Source organism: Elgaria multicarinata, chromosome 5 (genome assembly GCF_023053635.1).
Source record: "Elgaria multicarinata webbii isolate HBS135686 ecotype San Diego chromosome 5, rElgMul1.1.pri, whole genome shotgun sequence".
In the NCBI taxonomy this organism is placed as follows: Eukaryota; Metazoa; Chordata; class Lepidosauria; order Squamata; family Anguidae; genus Elgaria; species Elgaria multicarinata.
In genome coordinates, this window is record NC_086175.1 from 20,369,860 (window position 1) to 20,390,055 (window position 20,196).

General features: G+C 41.0%; 1 protein-coding gene across 1 annotated transcript in view; it reads left to right on the forward strand.

The window, feature by feature from the left end:
* The window catches only part of KLF5 (KLF transcription factor 5), a 33,888-nt gene extending 19,426 nt beyond the window's left edge, over positions 1-14,462 (forward strand). Inside the window, exon 4 of the mRNA XM_063126003.1 lies at positions 13,892-14,462. Within this exon, the coding sequence (XP_062982073.1) occupies positions 13,892-14,070 (179 nt within the window). The 3' untranslated portion in view covers positions 14,071-14,462. The remainder of the gene's footprint in view (positions 1-13,891) is intronic.
* The last annotated feature ends 5,734 nt before the right edge of the window (positions 14,463-20,196 follow it).

Sequence of the window (20,196 nt, forward strand, 5' to 3'; positions counted from 1 at the left end):
AAGACAAATTTCAGTATGTACTTGAGACTACTGGGGGGGGGGGAATGCAATAATGGCTGCTCCCCCATTTTTGAAAAGACAAAATAAGTTGATCAGTTCGATTTCCAGCCAAAACCAGAGACCACATGTAATCCACATATATCTGTTGTGAGGCAAACAGCAGAAGCAAAAAGAAACCTGGATGTCTTTTAGACTAATTTTAGGTGGTGCACTAATAGAAGCCAAAATGGGTAGCATTATCTCAGGGCTAGGGAACATGTGGCCCTCTAGGCTTTGGATTGCAACTCCCATCAGCCCTAGCCAGCATAGCTAACGGTGAGGGTTGATAGGAGTTGCAGTTGAAAAACATCTGGTGGTTGCATATCTCTTCTTAGAAATGTATATTAGGTGAACTGACAAAGGCATATGAAGCAGATCTCGATTTGCCTAGATTGTCACTATGTCCAGCCTAATGAGTAGTGGTCTCTAACGCTAACAATATAAACGCCACCACTAAAGGGAAGGGGCAGTGGTGGCTTTTAGCCTAGAAGTGCCATCTTTGAAGCTTGAAGTGTGAGAATGGCAGAGCGCAGCTGAGCAGCTGTGGAACCCATACCATATACAAGGAAACCTTCTCCCTGTATACAGACATATAAATACACATGCCAGATGGTGTGGATTTATTACAGATCCTCTTTTTAAAATTTGACAGCCTCTTTTGTGTTTGCATGTCTGCTGGAAAAGACTTGCTTCCACTATAACGTTATGCTCCGCAGAATTCTCCTGCCTGTTGGGGGATTCTTCAATAATCCTGGGCTTTTACTGGACAACTCCTGATAAAACGCGGACTTCAGAGTGAGATTGATTCCTCATCTGCTTGTGAGGAGAGAAAATGCCCACACATGTTCTTGAGATAAGAGAATGCACCTGAATTGTGAGAACGAGGAAGAGAAGAGATTTGAAATAAAACTTCTCACCAGCTCAGTCCCCGTGGTTTGGTGTTTGGCCATGTGCCCTTGCGGTCTTTGAACCTCGCTTGTAAAATGGAAATAATAATGGTTGGCTTCAAAGAATGGAGGATATGTAAAAATGTTACTAAAGTTTAACAGCCAAAAGAAGTGGGGAAAGACCACTTGTGCATAGCTAGTCCAAACTGTTGATTTTTTTTTCACTTGGAGAAACAGACTTTTTAAGAGTTATTTACGAGGAATAGCAATTGCCCTTTTTGGGAGTGGGGATGGGGAAGGTTGCCAACTTCTGAAATGACTAGTACTTTTAACGGCAGCTTCATCTTCAGGCACTTGATGATGACAATTTTTTTTATCTCCACCTGCTACTTCTTGCAGATCAAATTGTTAATGTTATAGGAGCAGGCTTCCCTGGCTTTTTTGGGCCAGTTGGCAACCATATTGATTGGGTGAGCTGGGGAGGGTGGCAGTAGGAGGGCAGATCCCTTCCAGGTCCACTTAGCGATTGTACCTGCACAAATGCATCTCACAGCTTAGCATGTACCAAGCTTGGACCTTCTTGAGGTCAGAAGCTTGCAGTTGTGCTGATCCTATTCAGGCGAACATTTTCTGATTTATTGTTTTTTCATTTGCCTAATAGCTGTAGTAGATGTTTCTATTTGCCTGCCCTTTCCGGGTGTGAACGCTGCTTCACCAAATGGCCCTGGGGAAAAAATGCATAAGACCCCTTTTCTCTGTCTTGGGCATCGTACTAACAACTTAAATGCTTACAGTAATCCGACATGCACTTATCACATTTGCTTCTTGACTGTCCTCCAAGGAATTCAGGTTGGCATACACGAGGCCATCCTGCAGGGGGAATTGGGCTGAGAGGTAGGGAATTGCGCAAGGCTGCCTAGTGCAGGAGTCCCCAACATGGCGCCCACAGATGCATGACACCTACCAGTAGCACTAACAGTGCCCACAAAGCTCTACAGCCCCTGCTTCCTTCAAAATTCTATTTCAAATGTTTTTTAAAAACCTTGAAAAATGTTGGAGCACCTCTTTATCTTACTATTTCTTTCAGTACTTTTCCCTGCTTTTAGTCATTTTCTTGGCTGAATTACTTGACTTTTGATGACAGCCTTTATGTAACTAGCCCACATCATCCATGGGAGCCATTTTGTGGTGGTGTCTGTATAAGTCTCTCAAATTCCTCTGTTAACACACTGCCCTCTAGATCATGCCACCTCTCTAATTGCAAAGTTACTGATGTGACCATGGGACCCCTCAGTTAATGCCTTGGATACCTGCCCCATTTTAAAAAGCAAATAATTTTGTCTCCCAAATGTACGCTTTCAGCCAGATCCAAAACATGCCAGATGCAGCAGAAAGGTCTTCCTACTCATCGTTGTTCCCCGCCTCAATCCAGAGGGAGAGGCGGGTAAGAAATAAAATAATAATAATTATTATTATTTATTTATTTATTATTTTATTACATGTATACACCACCTTTTTTCTTCTTGCAAGGAACCCAAGACTGCTTATATGATCCTCCTTTCCATTTTCTCCTCGTGAAAACACTGTCAGGTAGGCTGAGAGTCGGTGACTGTCTAAGCGAGCTTCATGACTGAGGCCAGACCTACACCAAGCAGGATATAAGCACTATGAAAGCGGTATATAAGAGGCAGGAGCCACACCAAGCAAGATATAGCACTATGAAAGCAGTATATGGTATGTGTCAATGGGCCCCAACACTTGTCAGTGCACTTCAATACCGCTATAAAACAGTAGTGTGGCTCCTGCCTTTTATATACCACTTCCATAGTGGAATATTCTGCTTGGTGTAGATGAGGCCTCAGTGGCACTATTTTATGATCAGTTCAGATAAAGCTGTAGTGTGGCTCCTGCCTCTTATATACTGCTTTCATACCGCTTTCATAGTGATATATATTTATTCTAAATAAATAAATAAGTAAATATGTCCTGCTCGGTGTAGATCTGGCCTGAGTGTGGACTAGAATCTGGATCTCTTGAGTTCCAGCCCAACATTCTAACTGCTACATCACACCGGTTCTCAATAACCATAATTAGACTTAGTGCTACAGCCTCAGCAAGAACATCGCTTCCAGTTTTATTTGTGGGAGTAAAGCTAGGATTGAAAACGGGTTGTTACCATGTGACAAGATGGGGGTTCTTGCTTCCATTGTTATCTTGGGGGCAGCTTCGTACGAATACATTAGAAAGCGCTTTCTTCTACCTTTATAGTGGCTGGTTTCATGGAGTAGCAGAAAAAAAACCCCAGTGGCATCCAAAATTACTCAGTAAGATAGGGCTGTTGACTAATTATTAGATGGCATTCCATAAACTGACACAATTAACTGCAGGATATCTCGTATCACCAACCTGGAGCTGTTCTGTGTGAAGCGAAGGAAGGTTATTTTGTTTCCCCCCCCTGGAATCTGTCCCATCTAGATTCTAGATGTGAGGGGAACAGGGTTTCTGCTGTTCTGGAACAGTAGCTTTCAAGTTTGTTCTGAGACATCCTGGGATTCCTAGCTATCAAATTTTCCTCTGAAATGGGTGGTAGTGTGTAGAGCTGTATTGCCCATTCATGGTATGAAAGAAAAACACCCCACGCCTGGCTGAGGGCAATATGTGCCCTAGCAAATGCTTTGGTAGGCTTTTCACTGTGTGGGGTTCCGTAGCACAAAGCTGGACAATTACGACTTTCGAACAATCCTTCTTGTTCTTCCTCTCATGTGGCTGGGGCAAATCAGTAAATTCTCTTTTCCCTGTACCTTATGTTGAATAGACAGGCGATGCTGTCTTGGATTTATTCTGAAAGGTGTATAGGATGACCATGCGCTGTACTACATACTTATTATTTCAGAAGTACCTAAAAAATCCAGGCACTGGACAAAACCCCAAACCTGCACCATTGGCTTACAATCACTAATTTAGATACCAATAGAACTAAAAGCTAAGGATTATAAGATGAGAAGAGTAAAAGCATTTAGACAAAGCAGTTAGACATGGGCTACCTGAAAAAAGAATCTTAAGTTGTGCTTAAAAAGAAGAGAATACATATACTCACACCATGGGTGTATTCACTGTTACTTAATGTGTGTCATAGGTATGGTGTACACACAGAGACAGACTGGCTTAATAAATGTCATATGTAAGCAATAAGAAAAAGTACAGAGACATAAAATAGGGGCAAATTGAGGAACAGCCAGCCAGAAGAACACAAAGACGAAGGAAGAGAATACAGAGAAGGTCACGCAAGTGACTCGGTTGCCCTACGCCTCTTCCTCTTGGTGGAGAACTTTGTGTACTTTATCCACAGTTCTGGGAGAAGTACCAACTTGCCTTTATCAATAGAATAAACTTCCTCTTTACCTGTTCTCCATGCAGGCAACTAAATTATCATTTTGGTGGACTATTTGTAGAACTGTGCTTTGTGTGCATGAATGTGTTTTGTTTTGAAACGCTTGAATCTTCCTTTCGCATTCCTCCAGAAAACAAAGCCTCCACCCTATGAATCTATTTTAAAACATGTCCTTTTTTAAGTTTAAAAAACAAACATGGTACTAACCGTGCTCTAGGAATAACGGTGTTGAATCTTGGCCCAGAGACGCAGGCAAGGTCTGTTGGCAGTCCCTTGGAGCCTGAACCTTTGCTGTTGCTGAGCAGAGAAAAGACAAGCAAATGTTTGTGTTCTGTCCCACCCAAACTGGAAGGCAGAAGAGTCCACAGCTTTTGATATTATAATGCAGTCAGGTGCGGCTTCAAAAAGTTAAACTTTGCAACATACATATGACATAGCCAGTGTGGTGGCTAAGGTGTTGGACTGGGTGTCAGGAGATCCGGGTTCCAGTCCCCACTCGGCCGTGGAAACCCACTGGGTGACTTTGGGCTAGTTACAGACTCTCAGCCCAACCCACCTCACAGGGTTGTTGTTGTGAGGATAACACGGAGAGGAGGAGGATTATGTACGCCACCTTGGGTTCCTTGGAGGTAAAAAGGTGGGATATAAATGTAATAAATAAACAGCAAGGCGGATTGTAAAGTGCAGAGTATATAACACTATACTTAGTTATATACACTTAGTATATAAACACTATACTAAGTGTTTATATAGCACTTTTTGGGGGGAAGCACTTCAAATGCATGGCATATATTACTTCAGGAATTCCTGTAGCAGCCCTGTAAGGCAGGCCAATACTATCCCCATATTACAGTTGTGATGGCGGAGAGGGGCTGAGGTTGTGAGCGTAGCAGCTTCAAAAAGGCCAAGCAGTGAACGTATCACTGGGGTGGGATTGAACCGAGAACTTCTAGCCTCTTGTTGTTTAGACGGGGCTTTAATGCTGCAGCACCTACTTTTTAAAAAATGGGATTATTTTTTTTATGGCTCCTCTCTCAGAAACTGCCTAATTCAGTCTTCCCCAATGTAGTGTTCTCTGGATGTTTTAGCCAACAGCTCCCATCATTGCTGACCATTGGCCAAGCTGGCTGGGTCTGATGGGAATTGTAGTTCAAAGGACCTGGAGGGTACCCATTTAGGAAAGATTGACCTAAATACATACCAGTGCACTAGCTTGGATTCTTTCCATGTTACCTTTGCCTCTCTCGATCTCTTTCATCCCCACCCCCATTCCAAGCCACTGCCTAAATTTAGATTAAAATCTCCTCTGGGGAGGGGCTTGTCTCTTGTTTATGTTGCTCTCTAACGTGCCATATGCAATGGCCCGGGGGGCGCGGGGGTGGGGTTGGTTGGTTAATGGAATGGGACCTACTGTGTAATCCTGCAAAGCACACCTCATTCCAAAGGGGTGGGAGAAAGGGAAACGGAACATGTGTGGCAAAGGTTTGATAGATGTTTTTAAAGCAGAGGAGAGTGGAGGGGGGCATTGTGCTCAGAGGTGGAGCCTTTTTCTATTCTCTGCAATATTTGTTTTGCATTCCTGTACCTCCAGTCATCGGATCGCCCCCACCTCCAGTATCTGGGTTCCAACTTACAATTTTTCATGTGTGCAAAAAAAAATGCAAAAATACACCTACCCCTCAAAACCATGCGCCATGCACACCCTATTCCTCCTAGAAATGCCTTTCCAAAAAAATACAATATAGGGTTCAGATATAAGCGGATAGTACTAATATCCATCAGCCTTTTCTAACTGTAAGATTCTTGCCCCCATGACAACACCCATTGTTGATAAAAACAACATCCTATCAGAAATTAGGGTATCATTTACAAGGCGCAAAGTATGGGACATATTTTTAGTCTATCTCAGCATGGTTCAGAAGCTGAAACTGAGCACAGGCAGTACTATGGCACCAAGAAGGTATTTATGGGCTAAACTATTGGGTACTACTTGATGGAAGATTGGGATGTGCAGCTCTACTCCGCAGCATTCATCTTGGGGATACTTCAAAAGAAGGATTTGTGTTATCTGTAGCACTGATAGTTGCTCAATAAATAGATGTAGAAGATTATTATTATTTTCTTCCCAAATTTCCTTTTCTTATCTTGTATGGTGCGGTCTTGTTCTAAAGTCATTCCAAACTAAATGTTGGTGTTCGACCAGCAGTTTTACATAAATGAATTCCACATGCTTTCCAAACGCTTTTTTTTTAATGTTTTGAAAAATAAATAAATAAATCCACTTGCAAGGAGAGATGCACATGAGAAAATTCAAGGACTTAAAATAAATTTCATGATTGATTCACGCCTAACAAAATATTTGAAATCTGTGAGATTGGATGAGGATGATGCAAAAATCCAATTAAAGTTATGTAGTGGGGTGGGGGGGAAGTCCTGTTGAAACATAACTTAAAAGGAAAGCAGTTCTGTTTTCCCAGAAGTGATGTGTATAATATTTCTGGCTTAGGAAGAAAGGGCTGGAGTGTTGCTGCTTGGCTAGAACTTGGTACCAGCTTCCTCCATGCTGTTTTAGTTGAGCAGTGTTGACATTTTAACAAATCCTGTGGAAGTGGAGGAGTTTTGCTGGTGGTTTTTTTTTTTTTAATGCTACAGTGAAATATCTGTTTTAGTAAAGAGACCATATTCCAGAAGCAGAGTTCCAGCATTTGATGACCGATGGCATTCTTGGGTTTCACGACCTTTCCATGTTCATTCTCAATTTCTGGAGGAGAATCAACTATTTTTCAGAAACTTTGCTGCTTCTGTATTTTGTACAGTCATTAAGCTAAGCGACTCTTGTGTTGCTGTGTAGCTTGTAGAAGTAGTGAATAAAGGGTTCACTGTCTCTTTGCTTTTTAAGCAAATAAATCTTGTTAACCTCGGATTCCTCTGCTCCTTAAAGCTCAGCATAACGAAGAACTGGAATAAGTTTTAAAATAACTTGAAACAGTTCTTGAGTTGGAACTTGGGCCAAATGTTTCCCTAAACTAAATGACAGAGAAATACATGGAAATGTGTGTGAGAGATCATACCAAAGAATGCTCTTCATTTCTTTATCTCAACCTTCTTTATTTCTGCTTCCTTTAATATTCATCATGGTCTTCTCAGCCCTTTTAAGAACCCCCTCAGCAAGAACCAACCCTGGTTATCCAAAGGAATACATGTTTTGTGGCCACAATACTTCCATGAATGTAGAATGTATACTTTTCTAAAATGTGGTGACCACTGCTTCCGTTTGTACGTTGGAGGTCATTGTGGAATTGGCCTTCTCCTGTCTGCAAACTCAGTTCTGCTTAATTTCCTATTGCATTCCAGTGCAAACATAATCTTGTTAATGAAGGTTAAAAACAAAGAACTCATCAGTCTGTATATCTTACATGTTGCTCTTAATGAAGGAGTAAGCAGACTTCAATCCATTTTTTGGTGCCATTTCCAGACTATGGCAGAATGAGGCGGCTGTCTCAAGCAGCTTGATTTAGGTATCATGAAAGATAGGGTGACCATATGAAAAGGAGGATAGGGCTCCCGTATCTTTAACAGTTGCATAGAAAAGGGAATTTCAGCAGGTGTCATTTGTATGCATGTCACACCTGGTGAAATTTCCTCTTCATCACAACAGTTAAAGCTGCAGGAGTTATACTGCAGCTGTACTGTGACCAGATTTAAAAGAGGGCAGGTCACCTGCAGTTTTAACTGCTGTGATGAGGAGGGAATTTCACCAGGTTCTCCATATATACAAATGACACCTGCTGAAATTCCCTTTTCTATGCAACTGTTAAAGATACAGGAGCCCTGTCCTCCTTTTCATATGGTCATCCTATGAAAGAGCAACACATTGCTAATTATTTACTTTATTATCATTATATCTTTCACTGTCAGGAAGTAGGAGAAGTGCTTATTGGATTTTTCTGCCTCAATGTCAGCTTTTGAGATTGCAGCATGACTTGGGGAAGTGGGCGCCATTTGCAGCTCTGCCTCATATAGCAAAATGTTTTTGGCCTGTCCTGATAGTGGCCCTGTTCAGAAGACACTTTAAACCATGTTGACCTAAAAGCCTTAACCGTCATGGTTTAAGGTAACAGGGCCAGTGGGCCTTGATATCTAAAGAAGCATTCCCAATTTTGTGTGTGGCTGAATCCTTTATTCAAGGCCTTCAATTTTATAATTCTGTAGTCATGCTGCTCCTTATGAGCTTCTATATATCCATGAATTTGTTCCATATAGTGGTGGTTTCTCTTAACATTTCAGTCTGTAGCTCCTTCCAAGAATCTCCAAATATCAAGGATCAAATTACACGTTTCTTTAAAGACACCTTTAAAGACACCACTCTTACTGGGCTTTCCATGTGGGATGTAGAGATTTAATCTTGACTTCCCCAGCAGCAATTTTACCAACAGTACTTTCTCAACCCCCCAGAACAGCTACATGATGGCAATGGGTTTTTCCCTAAGCCCTGTGTTTGGGGTAGGTGTGGGGAGCGGTTATCACTAAAATTATAGCTGTGAAGGATTAAACCTGTGTGCATGTGCAAAATAAAAATCGGCTCCCCCCACCCTGTAGCAAATGTACTTTGACCAGTAGGAAGGAGTTTCTGTGGGCATAGGAAGAAGGGAATGAATGAGAGAGATGACTCCCTTATACGGCAGAATATAGCCGAATATTTTAAAAATATGACCCTTCCAACCCCCTTTTTAAAATTATAATGTTTCAGGTTTTGTCTCATTAATTCCATTATTTAAAAACCCTCCACTGGTATGCCACAGGAGTCTTAGGTAGCAAAAACATATCGAACATATTTTTTTCCTTCACCAAAATATTTTTTTTAAAAAAAATTGTTGGAAAAGTGGGGGGTGGGGTGGGCATGAAAACTGGAGAAAATGCCATTCCTGTGACTATTAACTTTCCTGCAAGAAAAGATTTTCTATAATATATTTTTGGCTGGTATTCACCATGGTAAGGAGGAGAGGCAAGTTCTTAGTTTTATTTTGTTTGGGCTGCAATCCTGCACACAGTCACTTTGGAATAAGTCCCAGTGAACACAATGGGACTTACTTCTGAGTTGGCAGGTATAGAATTGCAATCTTAGTGACTCACTTAACATACAAACCATTTACCAACCACTCAGATTGATTTCTCAATGGATTTTACTGTTTTGGGTCAGAAAGCAGTCAGTACACTGTTGCCTGTAGTATTCATGGTTGTTCCAGAAATTGCATGGCATTGCAAAAGAGTACAGGAAAACTGTATCCGCCCAAGCCAGGAGAGCCAATGGTGAGGCATGACAGGAGTTATAGGCCAAAACATCTGGAGGATCGCAGCTTGCCCACCCTCGCTCTAGAGAACCGCTGGTTTTCTGTGAGACTTAAAACTAATCTCTGAGCCTACCATGGCTTCCTGCAGTGTCTCTTCATAAGTCACTCCTCTGGCCTTGCTTCACAGAGTCTGACCACAAGGAATCAATGCTGCATTTGGATGGGAGTGCCTGTTGGAAATTTTGGGAGGCAGTGCGCCAGTATAAAACATGCAGAAGGACTCTTTGCTGTGCCCGGAAGAACCTGTACAGCATCAGTGGCTTGAGGTGTAATTTAAATATTCTGCAAGCCATAGAAGCTTAATCAGCGATCTTTCTCCAGGGGTCAGTTTTTTGTGCAATGTCATATAGAGATGGCAATATGTTGCCTTTGTTTTAAGTGTGTAACTGTCTGAATTAGATATTTGCTATTCATGCTTTATTATAAAAAAGAAGAAAATGCTTCTTGTGCTGTCGAATAGCATTTCCATTTTAAAATACCTGGTGCAGCTGGTTCCACAGGTGGGAACATCCGTGTTGAGCATCCCAAAGTTCTAGGAAACCAGCAGGAGCAGCCCCCCTCCCTATAGAAGAACACAAGAACTTCATTGAGTTGTCCAGGATAGAGGCATTCAGGGTGATGGCATTCCCTTTGCATGACATTATCAATCCCTCTTTGAAGCCCACCTCTTCTGTAAAGTCTTTTGTTTTTTATCCCTTGGTCTTGCTTCTCAACCAAAGGAAGCCACGGTTATGTAGAATGAAGTCCCATTAAACATAGTGGAATTTACTTTTGAGAAAATGCACATAGGACTGGGCTGCGAATATGCAACTGGGTTGTGCATATTCGTCTCAATCCACTTTCCACTGATTTTCCCTGGGGGACCTGTCTCTCTTGTTGATAGTATTCTGTAATAAACCATGCCTACCACCTCCAAAGTATACCTTTGAAAGGTTGCTTTCCTATTGTACTTCTCCAACCTGCTGTATAAAACTGCAACTTCCATCATTCCCAACCAGCATGGCCGTTGTTATGGTAGTTCCAGTCCAACACACCTGTAGGGTACCAGGTTGGATAAGGCTGATAGAGGTGAATGATTTAGTGTGATACAGATGGCTTCTGCGTACATTAATGCTTGCTGCAGATTACCTGGGGATGTGGTGAGGCGGTGCGAGCAGAGGAAATGTGTTTTGGAGTAGTTGGCCATGAGGATAAAGAATGGGTCTACAGTGAAAGTAGAATACTTTGGGAAAGCTCCTTTTCTCCTTGGCTGATGAGGCCTACTCCTCACAAACAATAAATGAAGAGGTGGGTCTGTTTCTGGAAGGTACCACTTTGGACTGCATGTAGGGGCCTTGCGTGACGGCATGCTCTTCCATTAAACATGTTCCCTATACTTGGACAGTTAGTATGTTAGGTTCTAGCCTTGCCGTTTCTCACTCTCCTTAACGTGTTAGTTTTCTACGTGGATCAAACAAACGTGTGAGCCTCCCACCAGCAGTCTGCAGAGGTACAGCCTAGAAAGAGATTTAGCATCTCATGCTGTTTGTGTAGAACTAGGTCTAAGATGATAGTCAAATAACAAAAGAAAAAAGAAAAGCTTTTGACAATCGTAACTGGTTAGGGATTCAGGGTTGTGTGTGTGTGTGTGTGGATTTTAGTATAATGTAAAATATAAGCTGTAGAAATGGTCCTAAGTTATATCTATATATGAATGAAGTTTGACCACATAAGTAAAACTTTCTCAGATCTTCCTGAACAGACTCCTTTGCACTTAAGAGGGGAAAAAAACCTTTTCCCTGGCCCAACTTTCTATGAATACTCCTCTCATCATTTCAGCAAACAGTTATGAGTTTTATAGGTATGCTTAAAAATATCCCACTTAGGGTACTAAATTAAATGACCATATATTTAGCTATCTGTGACAACATGTACCAAACTGACTGTGTAAAGCTGTGCAATTAAATCTATATTGGGCACTTACATAAATCTGTGGTCAAAATTTCAGAGGTGTTAAGTATCGTACGTGCCAGTTGAAGTCACTGGGAATTGCAGGTACTTGTCACCTCAGAATAGCTGGCTAGTTATGCTGCTAACTGTATTCCACCAAACTGAGACATTTGGAGCATAATTCTTGTTGATCATACTATATATATTGGTGATACTGGCCAGATTTTAGTCTGTTAGTGAATCATAAACTTTAAAAGATGTGTACAAAAAATGTCATTGTAAGAACATGCCAAGAGAAGTTGCTAGAACTCATGAGGGGTGGGTGGGGGAGTAGTGGTTTAAAAGTCCTAGGCCAAACAAAGGCCTTTGAGTAATGAAAAGTGTGGCTTATATGCCAATGTAGTTCTGTGGTCTTTCCCTTCGCTTCTAATTACATAAGCTCTGCTACTTGTGATCCAGTTCTTGGCTCCCTTTCTTTCTAGAAATATTCAACAGATGTTCACCTACCAGAACAGAGGATGTAAACACAATGACCACAATCTAGCTAAAATTAATTGTAATTAAACACCAATGAAACAAGTTCAGTTACAGCTAAGTCCCATTGCTACAAATGGCGCTTAAAGTTAGCTGCGACTTAACTTGTTTCAATGGCATTTAGTCAGTACAGATTTTAGTTGGATTGTGGCCTTTTGTGTTGATATCCTCCATCCTGGCAGATGTACTTCTGTATTTTTCTATTGATTTTTTTTTTAGTGTGACCCTAACTCTGTCCCCTCCCACCACAGTATCACGCTTGCATCCTGCCTTTATCTCCCCAACCTTTGTTGAAATGTTCTGAGTTTTGCAATAAAACACATTCCTGTTGGAATGATGTCACTAATGTCAAAGCAAATTTCAGCCAACATTGTATGATGGACACCCCCAGTGTTTTGTGTACAAAACCAGAATTGGGAAGCAAGATTTTTTCTTTCTTTTTACAATTTTTTTTTTGTCTTTGAGGCAACACTATAAAAGTGCTATACTTGTTATACATTGTGGAGGCTGAGCCTGTGATTGCTGGGGTAATGTGTAGTTCACCCTTCCTTGAACCCATAAAATGGGATTTAAACCCAGTTCCTTCAGATCACCTCTCTATACTTCACTACTTTGGCACCGTCATTTGCATGGACGTTATGGTTACTATACAAAGTGTGAGGCAATACATTTTGTTTGGTCCCTTTGTCCACCCCCTGGACATTTAGGAAATAAGATTATAGAACTGGCATATGTGTACGTACATATTTGTGGCAGTCGTGAGTGTAAAATAATATAGGCAAAACCATATTATATCTGGTAATCAGTACTGGAATTGAATTCTGCTAGGCTTTGTCACTGAATCGCCAGTGTTCCTTCTGTCTTGCCTTCGACAGTCAAGGATGGTATTTTTTTTTTTAAAAAAATGGCAACTCTACAAGCGCACATCTGGGATACCTCTAGATGTCTTGATATTATGTTTCAAAATGACAGTTGACGATTGAAAGGGGTGGCCCAGATTTGAAGTTTCCTCAGAGGCATCTGATGGGCCTTTCATTTGTTTTGATCCACCAGAGTGGTTCTTGTGTTCTTTTGTGTAACAACCGCAAGTAAATATGGCCATAATTGCAGCTTGTTTTTTTTTTTTTAAAAAAAAAAAAGTTGGAAAACTTGAGGAAACTCCTAAAGACCTTTTTAGTGGTGTGGGAGCTCCTGGCTTCTTCTCTTGCCGCTTGGGATAATGTTGGAAGGTCCAGGCCATGTTGAAGGACCCTCCACAGTATCTGCTCCTCAACCCCATATGGCTTGTGGCTTCTGGTATTACCCAAGAGGTATAGTAAGAAGGATTGCTACAGTAACTAACATGCTGCAAACGTAACACAGGAGGCACTGTGAACGATTCTACACATTATGCAAAATGGGGTGTTTATTTCTGTGCTTCCTTTCAACCAAAAGGCTCTCAAGGTAGCTCACAAAAGTCTATAAATACAACATTCGACCAGTACAACAAAAATGGTAAAGGTGGTAGAACTGTAGATTGCCCCACATCACAATGCAACTGGGGTGTCGCATTCTCAAACGTTCTGCCATGTAACAAGTTCCCTGCATCTGGCAAAGTACTACATAAAGGTGGAAGACTTAATGAAATCTTGTTCCTGGTGTGCTAGCTTGCGACGTACAGGGAGCTTTTTATGTCTCATTAAACAGAGTGGAATCTTGTCTTTGGTATTTGGATGGGTGTGACTGACTCACTATTTTTGTGCCCTTTTTTATGTTTCTAGGAGAGAAGCCATACAAATGCACATGGGAAGCATGTGACTGGAGATTCGCTCGCTCTGATGAGTTGACCCGCCACTTCAGGAAACACACCGGGTCCAAACCTTTCCAGTGCGTTGTATGCAGTCGCAGCTTCTCTCGGTCTGACCACTTGGCTCTGCACATGAAGCGGCATCAGAACTAGGCTGAACTTGTCCGTGGGGCTGTTGGTATCTATGCAACTTTCAAGTGACTCAAGTATATACATTCAGTTAGAATTAGCTAAGTATTTGACTGTGTATGAACTCTTCTCCATTTTAAAACAGGAATAAATTGTAAAAGAAACTGGAAATGTATATTTTGTATATTTATGAGGAAACAGGGAAGACACTGTGTTGCAATACTTGGATTGATTTATCATTTTAAGGCCATGTGACTTATTCTTCATGTATGTGACTTTTAATCCCTCACAGGTTTCATCTCGGGGCTGCCTACCATGATATATATTTTGCAGATCTAAGTTGAGCCGTTCCACATATGCACATGCAAAAACACCTTGTCCGAATTTGTTCTTAGTGTTTCTAGCTGCAATGCATACCCATGAAGCAATTTTCCAAACTTGAGGGCCATCCATAGGTGTCCAGAAACCAGGATTTGGCAGTTAACGGCTACATTTGCACGTCAGTTTAAAGTTTAGACCATGAATTATGATTTAATAAAACAGCATGCAAACAAGCAGCATGCTGATACAGGCAATCAATCAGTAAAGGGAGAAGTTTTTGTGATGTCCAAACCAGGAATTATGGTTTGTTGTACCCAAACAAGCCATTATTGTAAACCTGTTTTAACCCAGGCTCTCTTGTTAGCTCACGAATTCTAACATGTCTGGACACAATAAATCATAAACACTGGTTCCAACATCACATGAAGCTCTTCCTTTCTTGGTTTGGTTTACACACTTCTGTGAAGAGAGGGTTGAGTGAGTGGTCTCTGTCTGCTAGCATATTCTTCGTTTCTTAAGCCATAATTTGTGGCTTTAAGTGACTTGTGAAGATGGCCAATATGTGTATCATACAATACATTCTGACAAGTTACTTCTTGTCTGTGAACACTCAAGTGACTGTGGACACAGCTATACCACAGATGTAGCTCATTCGCTTTCCCCAGGGAACTCTGAGTACTGTCGCTTTGCGATAAGGATCTCTGACAGACTAAACCACAAGAACATTGGCACTTAATTGATATAAAGCTGATGCAAATTCATTGTAAGGATATGTCCTAGCTCATGCCTGCAAAATACAACGTGGGAAGCAAGTCCCTAAATTTAAGTATTACGTCTCAAAAGCAGCTCTGGTATCTATATTTTTACGGTCCTGACCAAAACACTCTTCGTCTGGCAAGAAGTGTTTAGGAGATCTAATTACATTTGAATTTACAGCTAAATTAATTTAGAGGACAAGCCACAATTTATTTTCTGTCAGAATATTACTGGATGTTTTAATACATGTGTTATATTTTTTATAAAATGTTTTCCCCACCTCTGGAGATGAAAAAATATATATAGGCAAATTAATAAATAGCCATAGAACAAAATGTTCTGTATGTTGCATGTTTGCTACGACAAAGATTTTGTAAATATGCAAATCAGCTTTTAATGTTTTATTACAGAAGAATTTTCTAGAAATCAGCTGGGAAAAGTAGCGGGCATCTTACTTTTGACAGTTTAATATGGCACATCTATTATTCAGTCATTCTGAAATACCTCTCAAAATGGTACCGCCTTAGTTTCATTTAATGAGCTAGCCATTCAGACACTTTGTTCTTGTTCAAACAGATATGATGCACTGAGTTTTCCAAACAGGATCAAGGTTTTTTTTTCTGTCTCTAAATGTTTAAAAGGACAAAATATTTGCAAAATATGAACTGTTAAGCAACTGTCAGAAGCTTAAATAACAAGGGTGGCTATAATACATAATGTTAAACCTCTTACTATAAGCTAAACTTAATATTGCTTTAAAAAGAAGGATTTAGAATGTGATTTTAGAATATCAAAACACTAAGCTGGTTCAACACCAACAGAATCTAATTCTGGGTGGATTTTGCCCCTGATTCAGCTGTGCGGCAACCAGGGCTGTGTGCCCTGTCCTTGCAAATAAGCTCCACTTGCACTGACCAGCTGTTTGGGGAATGGAAGAGAAATGGCCTTTGGTGTGAATTGTAGCTTATTTGGTGTATATGTGCAGTCCTGGTTGCTGAGTCAGGTTAGGGAATCAAATGTGCAGCACATGCTTTGCATGTGTGATTCCCTGCCCAGCTAGTGCTATGTATGTCAAAACCTTCTGTGTATTTATCTATGTAATATGTATAGTTAGATCTTGGAGTCTGTGTAGATTTCCAAAGCTAAAGGATACTGTAATTTAAAAAGAAAGAAAGAAAATTGTAAACTTTTTTTATATAAAAAAATGCTGTGCAAATGAGTTATAACACCAAGAGGGAAGGTTCTTTGCTGGTAGAATTTAGCTGATGGGCCAAGAGTCCAATTGGCCGATTTCTGCACATACTTAAATTCTTGTCAATCTCATCAAACTTGCACACTTGGACCTCCGTTTATTTCTACTGAAGCTAGTGGGGAAACACTATTGTTTTGAATGCTGCTGCCTATGTATATCTCAAACCATCTGAAGAGCAGAAGAAAATCCATGCTTGAGGCTCCACATAGTACCTTGCGAGGACAGGCTAAAACTGAGAAGAGTGCAGCACCAAAAACGGCAAAAGAGGCAAAAAGAGGTGAACCACAAATTAGTGCCAAAATTTGAATGCACGAATCAAATAGAAATGCCTACTGTGTTATGACGGCTTGCCTTCAAGGGTAATAGTGATACACATTCTCCTGTTTCAAAATGGTATCTCAGTGTTCTGTTTATTTAAAATATAAATCAAAAAGTACCCTTTCAGACTAATTTTAACACAGCCTAAGATTTCATAGGTTACAGTCAACTTTAGAGGCAGAAATTCAAAAAGTTGAAAGCAGGCCATACAAGGCAGTTAATGTGATGTTTACTTTTGGTAGTCCTTGTTCTTGGGGGAGCAAGCAGTACATAATAAATGGTTAACTCCCTGCACAATCCTATGTATGTATGTGCTTAATAGTGTATATGAATATTTACTTGACAGTCTCCACAGGCCCAGATAGGATTGCAACCTACATTGAAATCAGCAAGACCAAAAAAACAAGGGTGGGTTGTACCCGTGATCATTATTTAGCCTCACAGCCCACTGACCCCCGCCCCTGGAAAATGTTTCTCAATTTTTTACCAAAGTCATCCAGGTCACTATAGAGCACCAAAAAGGGCTCTATAGAGCGCTTGTTAAGTGCTCTATAGCTGAGTGCTTCAGATGCCTTCGGTGTGCTTCAGACACCCCACCTTTCCAAAATTGCCCTGCCCTGATTTAGGCTGCAGTTTCCACAGCCAAATCATGTATAAGATCTTGCTTTATTGCCTAATTCTCTATATACAGCAGAATTTATTTTCTTGAGTATGGACCCTCTGAAGACACCATCTTCTGGGATGTCCAGGGTGGCCAAACCACTCACTCATGGGTGTTTTATGCCTTCTATATTTCTCTTTTTTTATGTCAAATTTATTTCCAGCACTCTTCTGTTTGGCCAATGTATACTGCCAATGGATATTTTAGGCAACACAACACCCTTTGGGGCAACCAGGGCCACAGCTAGACCTAAGGTTTATCCTGGGATCATCCAGGGTTCGCCCCTGCCTGAGCACTGGATCCCCTGTGTGTCACCTAGATGAACAGGTTTGACCCCTGGACAATCCAGGAATAAACCTTAGGTCTAGCTATGGCCCAGTACTCTGAAAGAGCACTTCCTTAAACCAGGAGAATGTGTTGGATTATTTTCGTTGAAGGCACACTCTCTGAACCCATCAGATCCTCTTTATACAATTCAATCGCTTCTCTAGTTGCCACCTGTTTGAGGATCACCACTAAGATGTGCTATGTATACTTGTGGGTACACATGTGTGCTGTGCAGATACAGCTCTGTGAGCACTCCTGGCTTTGGAACTCATGCATGACAGAACTCTAGTCATGGCAAGGGTAACAAAGACCTTCACTGAGCCTGGTTTGAAGAAATCGTAGTCTTGCAGAGGGTCAAAATACAGTCGAAAGAGTAGAGTTGTGGTTTTCAAACTTCCTGCTTTCAGGGAATAGTTTCCACATTGACTCTTCTGCTGAAAAAGCGCTGCTCTTCTCTCACAGAACCTTGCTACATTGCAAAGGATTCTGAAGCATGCTTTAGGGGGTCAAAGCCAATTCAAATGGAGTGTTGCCTAGGCCACACTCCATTTGTATTGTTGTACATGTGAACTCCAAGCATTCTGAAGCACAGCCAACACTTCCTACAGGGGAGGATAAGTAATGATAGATAGATTGCCTTCCAGGGAAACTTGGGTGTGCATGATTAGTCTTATCATTGATGAGCCCCAGATAGATTTCCAGGATTCTTTAGAAAACAGTTAGAAAACTATGAGTAGCAATATGGGAATTCCAGTCTCTTTGTTGCCAACTAGGAGTTTGCCCCCATAATGTTTGACTTAAAGTAATGGATGAAGGGTATAAAATGAGAGGTTCCAGTTGCACACTTATGGTCAAATGATTTGCACCATAAGCAAGCAATTCACGCACACATAAAGTTCTAATCCTGGGGGTTGACTGGCGTGGCGAGCTTTGCTTACTTTGCAGAGTTTCAGAATCCTCCCCGCTTCCTAACTAACAAAATGCTTTAGACACTCTGGTTCAGAAAACAAAACATTTAGCTTGTTCATTTTGTTACTTCCCATGCAATTCTTTACAGTTCTGCTCAAAAGCAACTCCCATTGAGTTCAATGGGTTTACTTCCAGGTGTGTGTTTCGGATTGCAGTCTTACGTCTCCCAGGATTGTACCTAGGGTAAGATCAGAACTGCACCTTGGGATCTAATGCTACTTTCATGGGTCTCACCTTCGGTACAGACCCAGGGATGGTGGAAGCAGGTGTGAGGATTGAACAAGCTTTTTTGTTTCTGGAGTGGGGTGTGAGGGATTGACTGGACAAACTTGTTTCTAATGCTGCATACAGAGTTGCCATTGGCACAAGTCAAGAAGCCCCGGTGTGTGCTCAAATGTCCTTGCATGTGCTTACAGGGATTCTCTGTATCACAGCCAATGAGCTGTAATATGCTGTCAACCAAAGGGTAGAAATTAAAGTAACTAACTGACATGCCAAAAAAAAAAAAAAGTCGCAAAGCAAAACTTTGTTCAGACTATTGTTCGTGTCTTTTATTTATTTTTGTGGTATATGGTAGAAATTTTTTAGAACACAATTTTCCATAAACTTGATAAATTAAAGTTGTTTGTTATAGCTTTTTTTTTAAAGTGTTGCTTTTAATTGTAAATAGATGATGGAAAAAGATGTACATATTTTTTTTGTAAGGCTTCAAATGTTTAATCATGGAAAAACTCAAGCATATACTGGTTGCTGTTTTGCTGCTTTACCCCCCCTCCCCAGCCCCTCTTTTTCTCTCCCTCCCCTTATTTTTGTATGGTAATATATCCTATGCAAATGATCGAGCAAGCAGCTGTATCATTGTTGAAAGAGATTGAAATGGTTTATATATAAAAAGACAACTTTTTTTTTTGACAATAAAAAAGTGCCTAAAAGCAGTGTGTGTGTGTGAGAAAATATATTCCAAGATTTTGGCAACATTCTCGATTCATCAGCCTGCAATAGATCTGTAGTTCTTTAACATTGTGGATGTTCATATCTAAACCCACCTTCCCCAACATGGTGGATTGCATGTCCCACCCAGCATGGCGAATGGCTGAGTGTGATGGGTGTTGTAGTCCATCACATCTGAAGATCACTAGGTAGGAGAACCCTCTTAAAGCAAGAATGTTCAAATTTGGCTGAGGCACAAAGATTAGCTGTAAGGATTTACTTAAATCATTGAAAGTTCCCATGAGCCCAAAGAATCCACCCACAGAGCTTACATTCAGCAAGACCAGATACAGTCCTGGAAATCTCTCCCCACTGCCCTGCCATCTCCAGCACAATATACAAAGCCCCACCTCACTTCCTTGCATGTAAACATTTTCCAATTTGCATTCTTGTCGGCAAAGCAAATTTCTCCCTGCCCCTGAAATGATTTATGAAGTGTGTGAAAGAGGAAGTCCCACTCTCCCAACGTCGTATCAGAAGTCCAGCTTGCTCTTTGCTTCTTACATGAGGTAAACCTCATGCCATTCCTGTTCCTCTCCACCTTCCAGGTAACTCT